The 15268-nt window shown below is 42.9% G+C and overlaps 1 protein-coding gene across 1 annotated transcript; it reads left to right on the forward strand.

The window, feature by feature from the left end:
- The first annotated feature begins 380 nt into the window (after window positions 1-380).
- LOC145405037 (uncharacterized) lies at window positions 381-10416 on the forward strand. The gene is made up of 13 exons (XM_080276536.1): window positions 381-461; window positions 1097-1106; window positions 1957-2069; window positions 3630-3726; window positions 4109-4263; window positions 4833-5798; window positions 5943-6299; window positions 6699-6828; window positions 7177-7340; window positions 8427-8531; window positions 9486-9602; window positions 9970-10165; window positions 10259-10416. Exons 1-13 carry the CDS (start codon window positions 381-383, stop codon window positions 10414-10416), a joined length of 2649 nt encoding a protein of 882 aa, XP_080132662.1.
- Window positions 10417-15268: the final 4852 nt, after the last annotated feature.

Genomic DNA, 15268 nt, shown 5'->3' on the forward strand with positions numbered 1-15268 from the left:
AGACGGGGCTATTCTTTCCTTTCACGTCATTTCCGTGTTGAGAACTGGTGGTGCTTTCAGGCGCAGGATTGGGACTGGAGTATAGCACATGATTTTGATTAACTTTTAGCTGTGGATTACCTACATAATTTGCATTTTATTTCGGATAATAATAATAATAATAATAATAATAATAATAATGCTCACTGAATACACAAAGGCAATAAGGCAGATATTTACTTCTGCCACTCTTACTCTTCTCCCAGACGAGACATTCAACCGTCCAGTTTACAGTCCAGCTCCCTATTTCAGTTCTAGGTACGAGAGGCTGAGGTAAAGAAGACCCCGCCTAAAGGTTTCATGGGTAGACCGTGAATCGAACTCAGTTAATGGTGCAAAAGATGACCTGTAAAGAGGGCCGATCTAGAAACTCAGCTGGGGGTATCGATGTGTTGCGAGGACAGCTCAGACTGCTGGTGTGGGTACGTGTGTGGCAGTAGGGGTAGGAAATAGATCAACCCGTCCCCGCAACACAAGGTAAATAGCCTGGCATAGCTAAAATGGAGCGTTATATACACATCACCTTATATATCGTAAGCGAAATCGGTTATATAGATGTTAGCGAAAAGAGCACACTCTCCCATAACGCTACAAGGGTCCATTATGCGCCTGGCCGTATATTATTGCGTAAAGTAGATATTGGCACCTTATATACAACATACTGCCTACCCACAGTAAAATCACCCACTTCTCAACTTCCTCTACCCTCTTACCTTCCCATAACACTGTGAGGGTACATTGATCCCTGGCAAACCAGAGCTAGGTAGATGTTGATACCTTATATACGCCAAACTGCCCATCCACAATATTTCGACCAAACTCATAACTTCAACCCCATACCTGCCAATCATCAGCCTTTTCCCACCCGTAACAGTTTAAGGGCTCCCTTTATAATCATGTACATATTGTCACCTTACATGCAGAACCACTTTACTGTTACCCAGACCTCTTAGTGCCTCTACCTTCTACCCTCCCATAATGGTACCACTTTCTACCCACGCCACTTTCCTATAACCACATAAGAGCCCATTTTTATCCCTGATCGTATATTTTTTAGCGCCAGGCAGGTATTGACACCATACTTGCCTAACTACAGTATTTTCACCCAAACCTTTCACTGCCTCCACCCTCTCACCTTTCCATAATGCTGCTTCTCCCCTTCCCAATCTGAGCTTAGCATTTTTAATTGGTAGGAAATCCCCTTTGCTGAATACCCGTAACATCGTCAGGGGTAAGTCAGAATAAACGACCTGTGTATGACAATGCCAAAGATGCATTAAGATAGTTTGTAAGTCACTGGGAATATGTGACTGACCTTTGCTGGTTAAATTGTAGTTTCACACACGCAGCGATTCTTAGATCAAACTTAGGTCTTCCTGGTAGTTTATAGCGTGTTTCACTCGATTCTGACATTTTCAGTCGCATTTGACTCTCAGTATTAACCTTACCGAACATTACGTAACATAACATAACATGATTGAAGTTAATGTAACCTAATCTAGTCTAATCAAATCTGAACTGGCCAACTTTCTGTTCTGTCCTAATGCCCATACCAGAGGCCAGTCACCCTTGATGCTATCCTTATCTATGTACAAAAGTGTGGTAATGTAGCCAAAAATTAAGGCACTTAGTTGTGACCTCCGACTGGGACTCCATTGCCAATGTAAACAAAAACGAATATTTTAAATAGAATTTATACTGAGTTGGTAAAGTAGTATGTAAAGGAGAAACTGGTGACTTTTTATATATTAGATAATTACAATACACGGAACAAAAAAATGCTAATTATCTTCGAGTAAAACTGCAGATAGTCTCATTCATATTGAAGTGATGCTTAGAAAGTGGGTTAAGTTTTTTATCTGTTTATGGAGTCAAAACAATAAATTACAAAAGCCATTTTCCATGTCGTGTGGCCAGGTGGAGAGAGGCGGCGTGCGCCTTCGGTGAGGTTTCAGATAAGCGACGTAGCCACCACCGAGAGCTTCCTTGACACTGGTCTCGCGAACAGTTCCATCCCTGCCCTGCGACAGGTAAGACCCTACACCTGCCCCTCACATCCCCGCCCTGGTGCTGCAGAGGGACACCTTCACGCGGCGACACCTATACAACGAAGCGGCCCTACTGCCTGGTTATATACTCGTAAACATCCTTGAACAGCAGAAGAAGAGCAATTTCAGTCTGCTATCCACTTGGTTCACTTCCAAAGGAGTCTGGGGGCAACAACAGCAACCATAACTACTATTACCACTCCTATTACTACTACTACTACTACTACTACTACTACTACAACCTCACATCCCGGTTGTGTGATATATGTACAGTACCACTAATCTCGACTAGTTTCGTTTTCCTCTACTATATAATTTTCACTCGTATTAGCACGGCTCGTAAATCGCAGTGGGCATCGTGTCTTCCAGCGGCACATCATCCACTATCCACTATGCAGTGTTTTGCTCATTTTTTTTTTTTATATGCCACTTCCTTGTGACTGTTAAATATTTTTTCTTAATTTCTGCAGACATAAAATGAAAGTTAGGTAATCTCTTATGCTCCCTTTCCTTTTTTTATAGTAAAGGTATGCCACAGGGAGCTAACTTCAATAAATCAACGAGATCCTTGGCGGGAAAACACAAAAATGTAAATGGCTGTACGGGAATGTTATGGCCCTAAAATTTATCGGCCTTGGCTCCCCAGATACTGTTGATACTTAAGGTGGCTTCAAACAATTTTTTTCACCCACTTGGACCCATTAACTAATATTTATTGTTGAAGTCTTTTTGCACGCACCCAGAATGTTGCGTATGCTGATATGAGAAAACAAAAATTATTATACAGTACACGACGCACATTAAGGAGCATTGATCAACTCGACCAGAAAGTGGCCAGTTAGTGTCTTCGTTTTTTGCAAAAGAAGAAAGAACCAAAGGCTGAAAGTCTGAAAAAAAAAAAATCTCAGTCCAGGAGTTCCATCTGGTGCTGAACTTCCTTATTCTGTCCTTCTTGGTCATATTGTCGTTGTTATAATTGTTTTTTTAGGTTCTATTCCTTGGCAATATATTTTCCGTCTTGGAGGGATGTTGGGTGGGAGAGAGACAGGTTAGAGCCTGAATTCTTTATTATTTTTATATTTTATTTACTTATTTATCATCCATATATTTTCTCTAGCCTGTGTCTCTCCGATAAAGGTATTGCTCCCTAGTATTGTATTGATGTAAAAAAGGTATAATTAACATGGAAGGGTATGTTAAGCTTCAATATGCAGAATAAATCGCTTAGGAAGATGGGCTACGATGCTTCCTATGGCACCAAAGACACTATCTCAAGTAGAACCATGGGAGAGAAAAACCTGCCACTGGCTCACCCTACACTCTGTCCACTTCAACTTGGCTTAAAATTGAAATCCTCCATCTTGAATGCAGAGCTGTAACAATAGATTAACACTACAAAATGGTGCTAGTCACGAAGATGTTCTATGGAAAGGATGTTAAGCCATGGTATTGTCTTTGCTATTGACCTATAAAAAATAAAATGCAAAAAGACGACACTCTCCATGTAGGTAAGATGAATGAAGTAGAGTTTTAATTGGACAGGTGACAATGTTGGTTCACATGAGGCTTCGTCGCGTCACATCGCACATCCCGCTCCTCAGTTACGCCGTCCCGGGTTCGAACGAGGAGCTGTTTATCGGTAAGTGTGTGGCTCTGGTTCTGCTTCCAGGCAAAGAAACAACCATCCTCCCAGGTCTGTCCAAAGAAAATTTACAACTGGCGAAATGCAATGAAACACCCATCTATATTAGTGCGTGTTTCAGATGGTTCGATTTTTCCTCTATGTACTCGTTCATTTTGGGGAAGATCCTTGAATCTTTGTCTGTATAATTAATGGTAAGACAATATTTGAGGTACTGTACCAAGTTTCGTTGTGCTACTTTGATGATGATGATGATGATGGTTATGATTATGATGATGATGACCCTAAAATAAATGACAATAATATCTTCCGACCTACCACCCTTCATAACGATTCTTGCAATCTTCCACCCTTTATAACAATTCTTGCAACTTTATAGAGCTGGTGCCCAAGAAGAGGGACATGCACGTGCAATGCTGCGGGGGCCTGGTGTCAGAGGCGATCATGTTCAATCTAAGCATGTTTACTTGGCAACACATCGGCGTCTCCATCAACCTTGACACCCGCGAACTGAGGGTTATTTATGATAACCTGGTGAGACTAGCATTTACTGGTTGGAGAAAAGTGTGTATATGATAAGTCCCACAAGCAAAGACTCTCTAAGAAACGGATGTGGTTATAATAATGTTGTGTTTAATTTTCTTATGCTCCTGTGACTTGCTTACCCTCAAAATATTTCTAAATCACTTGTACATGAACAGAAACTTGTACGAAAAATTGACTAAACCATCTAAAATTCGGATAGAGGGTGGAAAGCAAATCTAGTTCTTGTCTTACTCTTGCACGAACATGCCATAATCACTGGTAACTGCAGCTAAAATCCGTCTAGCTGATAATTAGAGAAAGTTTTACGGCAGATGGACGGGCAGAATTCACAGTAAAAACAATCACATGAAAGTTATGCCACCTTTCACGTTTTATTCACTGGATTCATAACTAAATATAAAACTAGGGTAAATTACTGAATATTGCAGCCATTAGTGTTATTGAATAGTAATTTCTTTAAATAATACAATAAAGTTTTACGGAGTATTGTTATTCTAGCTTCTCATATTGAAGATAATATTAATCTCCCCCCTCCCTTTTTTTGCCACGGCCAACAGAAGTACCTTGTCGACATTGAGATCCCACCAGGGCAACTGCAGCAGGGGGAGAAGTTAGAAGTGCGTCCAGGTGGTCGATTAGTGGTCGGGCAGAAGTTGCACTCCATGGACGGCGACTTCATTGTCCTGGAAACTTTGGATGGGGAACTTGCTGACTGGAAGTTGTATGATACTGCTCTGGACCAAAGTCAAATGCAAAAATTACTCAAATGTCAAGACTTACCCGAGCTAAACAATCCTATTCTAGATTTAACAAGCGGTGACTTTCAGGTCCTCGGCCCCACCGTCACCCTAAATGTATCTTTGTGGGAGATCTGTGGAGAGAAGGAAAATGAATTCTACTTGTATTTTAATCACAAGATGAGTTTTAAAGAAGCAGATTCATGGTGCAAGAAACTGAAGGGTGATCTTATCCTTCCCGAGGATGCGGACACGAATGCCTTCTTTTTTGACAAGTTCGTCCGCTTCAAAGATAACTGTTTCGACATCTGGACTCACATGTACTGGATCGGCTCTAAAGGAAACCTCACGACCCGCCAGTGGATGAAGGTAACAGACGGGACCCCCATAACTTGGTACCAGTTCTTGAGAGAGTACCAGACAGTGACCCCGGAGTTCCAGTGTATCGCTACTGTCTCACATGATCCTTACAAGTGGGCTGCGTGTCCCTGCGATATTGAGTCCTGCGTCGTGTGCAACTTCACCTACTACCCGGAAATGCGACTGCGTGGGCTGTGTAGTGATTCAACACTTGATCGCGTGTTCTCCTTCCGGGACAATCCATACATGAGACTGCTGTTTGATGGTCTGGCACACGTTGTTATGGAAGAGGAGAATGGTACATGGCTGATGAGAAGTCGCCTGTATCCCAACCTAAGAGCAAAAATGCACTCTCAGTGGGAAGGCCAGTTTCCAGTCGGCGTTCACAACTGGACAGTCAGTGGGGACAAATGCAGACAGAAGAGGGTAATACATCAGTTTATAACATTTTCCTATGGAATGTACATTTCCCTAACATAACAAATTTATGAGCTTAAAACAAAGTTGTATCATGAACAGCCACTTTCTGCTCCTTGTGCACATCATTTTACCTTAACCTCTGCTTACCAGGTGGAGCTGCTACTGACTACATGCCAGAAAGAGGAGTACACTTGCGATGACGGATCCTGCATTAGTAAGAGCTCTCGGTGCGACTCGAAGGTAGACTGCAGTGACCAGAGTGATGAGATGAACTGCAACGTGGTTCTCAAGCCGCCCGGATACTCTGAGAAACTGCCACCTCCAACTGTGTCCTCAGCCTTACCCATCTCCTTCGCCCTCAACATCACCTCAGTCAGGGAGTTTAACCTCGCGTCCTTCAGGATAGTCATAGACGTGTTCCTCAAGATGCAGTGGCGGGACAGGAGGCTCAAGTTCGCTAATCTTCTACCCTATTACCGAGCTAATAAACTGGGCAACTGGCAAGAGGTAAGAACAAAAATAGGCCAGACGTTCATTCATTCGCCATTTAAACCCCTGGAATCCTGGCTGTACTTGACATAGATTATTATCTAAAAGCATATATATTTTCTTTTCTTGAACAGATATGCTTAACATTACCTGCCAGAGTCATTCTGTCGGCTGTCAAGTTACAAATGGGTGCCAATCTCTTGTTATGTGCCTCTCCCTACTTAAACAATCCATATCTTTAAGAAACAATCCACCCTCATCACTCCGCAGTACAGCTGGGGAGATGGATGAAAATCTGATTGTTGCGTGTCATATTCTAGGGGAAAGTGAACCTTATCAAAAATTAACTCTCTGCCTTAATGACCCCTTGAGCAGTGGATAGGCGTTAATCTTAGGCCTCCTTATTCAACCGTACAGGTGTGGAGTCCCAACCTGGAGGCAGTGGATGGGACCAAGAGTGCGGTGGAGGTGACGACACACTCCCTGGCGGCCTACGTGTTGAGGTCCACCGCTCCATTGCCTGACGAGGACACCACCATTCGTGAAGGTCGGTTTCTTTATCTGACTCAAGGCGCTGACTAAACACCTCGTTCCCTTGATTCCTGTTCACCCAGGTCGCGTTAGGACTTCTTGACTGCATTAAAACCCTGTCATTTAGATAAACATATAATTTTTAGCTGATTAGGACTTAGTAAGAACTCTGTCCTCAATAATAAACTTTGTGAAGTCGACAGTAATCCAGATCTTCAGGGCTGACCACGAAGTCTGGACAAGGTCTCTTTTCGCACCCAGAGCTGAAAGAAGGACCTGCATTTGTAAAGTGACGGTTGCGTGTAGTTGTTTGAGGGAATGTTTCTTGCGCTACCTTTGTCATCTATGCTTCTTCTTCCCTCAGACATAGTGTACAGCGGGGCAGGCAACTCTCTGATTCTACAAAAGGAGCAAACCCTGTCGTTCAAGTGCCACTTTGAACTGCAGATGTATCCCTTCGACCGCCAGGTGTGCTTCATCATCTTTGAGCTGCAGGACGTCACCAAGGAGCTGGGCATCTTGGTGCAGGTGAAGTTACAGTATAATTCCTCTATCGGAAGAATAACTGGAACACTGGGATGGTCCGGACATATTGAGAAAAACGAAGATAAACTGAGTGAAAATATCTACGAGGTGTGAATATGGAGGGTAGAGCCGCAAGATATATGTACATCTAATTATCCTGGGGAAGATGACGGCAGGAGTATAATTCTTCTGTCAGGAAAATTTTGCTCACATATGGGACACTGAATTAGTTTGGACATGCAGGGAGAATGAATGATGAAAATTAGGTGAAAAGATCAATGAGATGTGAATGTGACGAGTAAAACACGGAGAGGTTGTCTTTAGTAGATGTAAGATAGGTTTCTACAATATAATCTCATGGTTAAGGAATTAAATTAGAAATGCCGCCACAACTCACACAGTATAGAAAGTTGACATCACGCGAACAAGGATGAAGCACTGATGCATTTACAAAGCCTTTCAACCCAAGATTAAGCTAAATAGAAGTCAACCAATCTTAATGCCCTAACCGGAGGAGGCTTCTCAGTACTCAGTGACCTAAACCACTTATGAAACTAAACCAACACAATTATTGACCAGAACCCACCGAACCCAATGTTGCTAAGTACCCAGCATTAGGTCACAGTATTAAAGAGCACCCACTTCCATATTGCTAAGTGCATTTACCTTTCAGTTTAGACTTCCACTGAATGTTTTACGACAAAGAACTCTGTGCCTCTTCAGTCTGGTGACATAGTTTATATATATTATTCTTTCTGCGATTATATTTAGCTTAGGAGAGATTTTTCGAATTGATGGGGTTAGATACAGCCTTAATTGACCCCTCCAGTACACGAGATCCTTCCTAAAATTTAATAAAATCTTCTGGGAGTATCAAAAATAAAATGAAAATTGAGTCATCCGAATGTGAGGACTAATTATGTAAATGCTTCGAGTTGGCGTGGGTGGATACAGCCTTCATCAACCCCTTCAGCACAAAGAGATATTTCGAAAGCTGAATAAAATCGTCTGGAGGTAGCGGGAATACACAACAGTACACGCCATCGAGATATAAGGTGTAAAATTTGAGTCAGGGGATGGTACTTTCAGGAGGGTCCGGGCGTGATGCTCGTGGGGTCTCGCTACTTACTGGAGTACACCTTGGTCTCTGAAGTGCTGACCAATTATACCAGTGAGGATATCAGCAACGTCAAGGTCAGTGACATCACACTACCTCCACCACCACCACTACTATTGCCCTTCCTATACATGCACTTCACTACCACCAGCACTACCACCGTCATCACCACTACCACCACTATAAATACCCTTCCTACGCATGCACACGTCACTTATTTCAACATTATTAACACCCTACACGATCCACATGAACTCCATTTTTACCACCATCACTGACACCCTACTTAACACACATGCATAACACCACTATCACCATTATAAACACCACCAGCATCCCACACCATAAACACGCACATCACTACAATCATGCTACCTCATACACATGAATACCGTTACTACCACCACCACTACCACCTCAGCCAGTAGCACCCTACCTCTTCTAAATACAACACATCACCGCCACCACCCTAACCATTAACACCCTACCTTTTACGCATGCACGCGAACACTAAAATAAATAAGCTGGATTCTGACTGATAAAAGAAGAGTTACGTAAGCTTGAGTTATGAACGTTCGCAGGTGTGTGTCGAGGTTGCTAAGAGAGTGTTCGTGCCAATGCCCTATTCTTCTCACACGCCAAATGTGGAGTGATTATGACTTTGTAACTCTCTCTCTCTCTCTCTCTCTCTCTCTCTGGCTGAAAATGACGCCTGGTGATCTAGTGGGTTAAGGTGCTTCAGTAAGCCCGTAAGCATTTATGTTGAAGGTGTGGTTGTGGTTTATTGTTCCCTGAAGGACACTCGGGGACGAACGAGGCTGGTCTCCCTTGTCTTAAAATATCGGCACTACGCAGCCTAGCCCTGGGCCCCTAACTTCCTGGTAAGGCAAAGAATCATGTAACGAATTAACAAAGAATCGGACTGAAGGGGAGACGCTCTGTCTTGGGCTTCCCTCCCACCCGTAAAACCTCATCTTCTTTCATATACTCTTCCTCTTTTTTATACCAATCAATTTTCCTAATCCCCGCAGGTGGAGTTGGTATTTAAGAACCAGTACAGCTATTACATTGGCAACACCTTCACGCCCAGCCTCTTGCAGGTGCTTATCTCCCTCACCACCCTCCACTTCGACCTTTCGGACTTTCAGGTTGGTGTGTGTGTGTGTGTGTGTGTGTGTGTGTGTGTGTGTGTGTGTGTGTGTGTGTGTGTGTGTGTGTGTGTGTGTGTGTGTGTGTGTGTGTGTGTGTGTGTGCGCGCGCGCGCGCGCGCGCGCGTTTAAGTAGTACGGATGCAGCATAGGGGTACAGTAAATCGTGAATGCTGAAGGTATGTGTGAATGTTAATGTGTTTTTCAGAAGATAATCTTGTAAATGAGTGTAAATATTAATACATTTTGCTGAAATAATCTTGTAAATATGTAAATGTTGCTGTGTATTGCTGAAATAAATCTTGTTCGTGTGTAAATAACTGCTGAAGGAAATATGTGTAAATATTAACGCGCAATATTGTGTTAGGACCGAATCATGGTGTCGCTGACCTCCCTGCTCGTGCTGGCGACCTTCTTCACCCAGACCAGCCAGACCATCCCTAAGACCTCCTACCTCAAGCTGATCGACGTCTGGTTCGTGGCGCTTATCTTCGAGGTCTTCGCTGTTATCATGTCCTTGGTATATATAGAGACCATTCGCCTTCGCCACCCGCCCACCGTCAGCGCCTCCCGATTTGAAGTTGCACCCCGTTCCAAGTGCAAAGACCTGACTAATCTTGCACTTAACTTCAAGGGCAAAGACTCCCATGACCCAGCACCCATTTTCAAGGCCAGAGGTTCCCCTGGTCTCGTCACGGTTCCATCCAAGGCTGAGAGAACCAACAAGCTCTTCATTAAACTCCTCACGTTCTCCCTGGCGGCGATGCTAATTTGTTTTATACCAGTTTGTATATACGTCATGATGACTGACTAGAGTTTTTTTTTTTTTAGGTGAACATCGCACTTTTTACCTGTGTCGAATTAACAGTAATATAGAAGTTAGGTTCACAGATCAAATGTGACAAGGTACTACACACTTAATACTGTCTCAATTTAGGTCTGGTATCTGTACAATGACCAGTAGAAATTAATTTTCTGTGACCCATAATCGTGGTGTTTATTATATATATATTAAATACTGTATATGCGTAAAGTAGGTCTGGTAATGGCACAATGATCAGCAGGAATATGATGTAACCCATAAGCGTATTGTCAGTATTTTCTCTTTAATGGTAGAAAAATGATAAAACTTAGGCTACTTACTTGTTACTTTAAGAGGTGTAAAATTTTAAGGGGGGTTCGTAATTTTAAGGGTAGTTCGTGCATTTAGCTGTAGAATGTAAATTAACTGCATATTTAATGAGGGATTTTGATCATTTAGGTGTGTACTGCCTGGTATCATGCCCTCACAAGCACGCCTAAAGTTTGACGAATACATAGAGGAAAAGTCGAACCATGTGAAACACGCACTAGCAGTGATAGGGTTTTCACTGTATTTCTCCAGTTGTCAATACTATAAGATTACGGGCATTTGTCTGCCTGTCTGTTGTACCACCCTCCTGGATGCCTTTATATAGCACCACCTATTTTCCCAATTCATTTATTTACTTTCTCAAACAGGGAGATGTTATAATAAAAAAAATGTTGTTATAAAAATAGTTGTTGTATAAGGGCTACTGAACCTCCTGACAAACAAACAGCCTATTAATGAAGGTACCAACACAAGATATTCATTATTCCAACAAGGATTACTTACCAAGGATTAGTGACAAAAATAACGCAATAGTCCCAGTGGTTTGGTGACGCCTTGCTTACCTTATCGCTCGTTTTTTGTCACTATTCGCTTCATTGCCATCGCTCCTTCATCTTCCTTAGGGGCTTGTAGCTTCTGACGTTTCTGAGATTTTACCTGCAGTTTCCCACGCCTCCATCGCCCTCTTCCTGTCCTCCACACACTGACTGTAACGTATTCTATGATACGCTTGCCTTAATAGTCTCCGGCGTTCCTTTGTAGTCACTTTTCGTATTTCCTCTTCTGTTCTTTCTCCTCCTTCCGTCTCTTCGCCTGGTCCCAGGTTCAAGTGAAGGGACTGTGGGCGTGAGGGTTAACCTGAGGAAGCTCTCCATAAAGGTGTCAGCGTATTAGTGGTCGCCATATTTGTGGTCGTAACCCTGCTGGGGCGTCGTCTCGCATCTTCGGGAACGCCGCTTCGACATTAGTGGTGCTGGTGAGGGTGGTGGTGGTGGTGACTACGCTAGTGATTGATTCAGAGGTGGTGCTAGGTGCAGTGACGGTGGTGGGGATACTACAGTAGTCATGCACAGTGGTGCAAGAACAACAGTATTTGGCCGTGGGTGGTGAGGTGGGTTTTGTTTGTTTATATACTTCACTTATGACTTGATAACAACCCCACCAATCTAGCTTTAGGAGGAAAAATCGCCTTAGATAATACCGGAACAAGAGTACAGTATTATTTAGAAATTACCAGAAAGACAGAACAAGTGTTATAGAGAACTGAGAACATGAAAGTAGGAATTGCAGATACGCTCAACTGAAGGAATGTAAGGAAAACTACTGGATAGCCTATGATATAAAATAAGATGTGAGCCAAGTGCATGGTAAGTGAGGCTAGTTATTTGAAGATAGATTAAAGAATTGGAAAAGAGGATTATAATAGCCTCCAAAGCACAAGCAGGTAAAGGAAGAGATACAGAAGAGTATCTCCTAAAATCCAGCAACATTTCTTCTCTAACGATTTCTTCTCACACGGGGTAAGAAAACGGAGGTGAGTGAAAGTGAGTGTGGCTGAAATCGGTGTTGTAGAAGCGTATAGCTACAGGCGATTGAGGGTTGCAGGTAAAGTGTTTATAAGTGTTTAGCAATAAGGACTCCACATGAGGATTTAATGCCCCGGTTGTGGACTCTGAACGGCATGAGTTGCGTGGTAGAAGGCATAAGTTCCGTGGCTTAAAGTTGAGAGGCCTTTTGCTGAATGGGGAGATGCATAAAATGCTCTCACGCAACTTTGTATGTGGTCGCCTTGACTTTAACGCCCACTGCATCCTCACTGCATCTAGTTAATATCACGTAAATATCATGTAAATATCTCTTCTTTACTGATCACTGTATACAAGTCTTACTTTATCATTGCTCAAGAAATAAGGAGGTCCACTGATAGCTTTAAAGTTAATGAAGAGAGAACCTGTATTTTTTTTACACAGTCCCGGGTTCGATTCCCGGCATATTTAAAGTTAATGTTATGACCTGTGTACCACCAAAAGAAAACCTTATAATACATAGAACTATCAATCATAGTGAGCTGGCTGATAATATATGATTTGCCTGTTACCTGGGACCCACCGTACCCCACCAGAGATAGATCGCTTATACCAAAGAAGCAAGTATAAAATAAAAAGAATCTCATATTTCACAAGGCCGCTTTAGGGATAGAAAGCCAATTAGAAAGTAACAGGTATATAAAAATAGCTCCTCACCCGAACTCTAAGGTTCAACGTACTCATGATGCAACCAGTTACCACAATAAACCTGCTACCTTCACATTCACCTGTCCCCCACCGGAAGTATGCACACCTGGCGATTCGGGTGTGTTGGATGTTTGCCTGAAGGACGAATTTGCTTTTTATTTCCAGAGAGAGAGAGAGAGAGAGAGAGAGTGTGTGTGTGTGTGTGTGTGTGTGTGTGTGTGTGTGTGTGTGTGTGTGATTTTTTTGAAGAAATTTGTAAAGACTTTGTATGTTTGTTGGAATACACATTTCCCTTGATAAAAACTATATGTCAGGCAATTCACTTTAACCTGGAAGAGATATTCGTCATTTTGCAGCCTTTTACTCGAAGCTTAATGTCAGACTAGGACATTACTACGACCGTGCATCCTTTCCACAGCACTTCTTCGTGACTAGCACCATATTCTAGTATCTTTCTCTCGTGACAGTGCGGCAGTCCGGGTGAAGAGTTAGCATTTAAGTCCATTTGAAGTGAACAGAGTATAGATATTTTGCGGTGGTGTAGTGTGCATGTGCCCTCATTCGCGGCTCCGTGGTGAAAGATAGAGATTATTTGTTGATGTTTGTGGAGATTGTATTGAACCTTTTTGTTTGGCACACGTCCCCAGATGAGAGATAAGAGACAGTTTCGTGACTATTTTTGTGGGGATCTTTGCCCTGTATTGTGGCTTTGTAGTTGTGAGGTTTGTATAGAAGGCTGTATTGTGGTTTTGTGTTTGAACTGTCCTGTGGTTTTATTATTACTGTGGAGAATACTCTACTGTGGGTTTACGTATGTCTCCATGGGGATAGATAGAGATTTTGGTATGTTAGTAAGTCATGTACGTTTGCCAGAACACGATCCTTCACTGATAGAGGATGGGAAGGGGGAGAGAAACAGAAAGAAAGAGAGGGAGAATTTGGGGGATGTAACTTTTTTATCGGTGACTGCTTTCTGTTTTTCTTCGGACTCTTGGCGACAGCGTGAGATTATCTGGTGAATATGTATCTACCGAAGTCTGCCACTTCTGCAGGTGGGGGAGCCTCTCCTTTGTCGAGGGGGCCTGCTTCCTATGTGGGATTTTATGTTTTATATTGTTTGAGCTTGTTTCATTTTCGTCGATCCTTTATTTTCACTTTTCTTTGTTCTTTGGAGTATTTTCTTAAGGCCTGAGTTTTGTTTCTTGGCCGTTTCTCCCCAGCAGCATTGTCACTTCGGCTCTTGAACCTTCAGAAAATTTTAATCAGTCCATCAGCTGGCGGTAATGTGGTGAGCTGTGTATCGCCATTTCTGTTTTGAGAGGGTATCCGTCACTTGAGCAGCTGACACTTGTTATCATCTACTTCTCTGATATAATGGGTATGACTGATCGCTAGTGGATTGTACTGATAACTCGTCTTCCCTGAGTAGATGTTGGTGGGTTAGAGGCTGTTTTTTTTTTTTTTTAATGACTCTCTCTCTCTCTCTCTCTCTCTCTCTCTCTCTCTCTCTCTCTCTCTCTCTCTCCCTCATTATTTCCAGGTCAACTTTCTCTTTCAAGCTATTTTAGTTGCATTCGCCTCTCCTTCCTGAGAGGTGGAAAAGAGTTAACATATCCTGAAACTTACCCCATGTGTGTGTGTGTGTGTGTGTGTGTGTGTGTGTGTGTGTGTGTGTGTGTGTGTTGGATGTGGGTTAAATTACTTATCCCATATCATGTCTCTACCACTCTGGTTATGTAAGTTTTCCTATGTCTCTTCATTTTTCTTTTGCTTCTTATTATGTGTTGTGACTGTGAGTGCTGTTAGATAGTGGTGTGGTGTGGTGTGGTGTGGTGTGGTGTGGTGTGGTGGTGTTAGTTATGTGCTGTAAATCACTACTGTGGTGGAGTGTGGTGGGCTGTCGTACGATTGGTTGTTGCGTGTGGTGTGATATGGTATGAATGGCTGTAGTGTATGCTGTGGTGTGGTGTGATGTGGTGGTGTGTGGTGTACTGTGGTATGGTGAGGTGTACTGCGGTGTGGTGGTGTGTGGTGTGGTATGGTAGGGTGGTGGCGTGGTGTGGTGTTCAAGGGGCTGTGTTGCAAGCCTTTTGTTAGCAATGACTGCGAGTTACAAGTTGCAGGTACCGGCGTCATGCAACCCTCACGGCCGATTGAAGTGCGGGTCAATATCACCAACGGTACTCACTGTTGCTCGTACCGTATGTGCAACACTCACACTGTCCTCGCTCTCTCAGGCAAATACGGAACCGAGAAACCTTGTGTGTGTTGTAAAGAAGTGAAAGATGAAATACACATGA

Source organism: Coenobita brevimanus, chromosome 65 (genome assembly GCF_032717465.1).
Source record: "Coenobita brevimanus isolate Jiangsu-jjx chromosome 65, ASM3271746v2, whole genome shotgun sequence".
Taxonomy (NCBI): domain Eukaryota; kingdom Metazoa; phylum Arthropoda; class Malacostraca; order Decapoda; family Coenobitidae; genus Coenobita; species Coenobita brevimanus.

Bases quoted from the DNA above. Each gene is read 5' to 3' on its own strand.
- LOC145405037 (XM_080276536.1), top strand. From the start codon at position 381: ATGACCTGTAAAGAGGGCCGATCTAGAAACTCAGCTGGGGGTATCGAT. The intron at 8,532-9,485 runs GTCAGTGACATC...TAATCCCCGCAG, and splicing joins AGGATATCAGCAACGTCAAG to GTGGAGTTGGTATTTAAGAA. The intron at 10,166-10,258 runs GCGCCTCCCGAT...CCCATGACCCAG, and splicing joins TCGCCACCCGCCCACCGTCA to CACCCATTTTCAAGGCCAGA.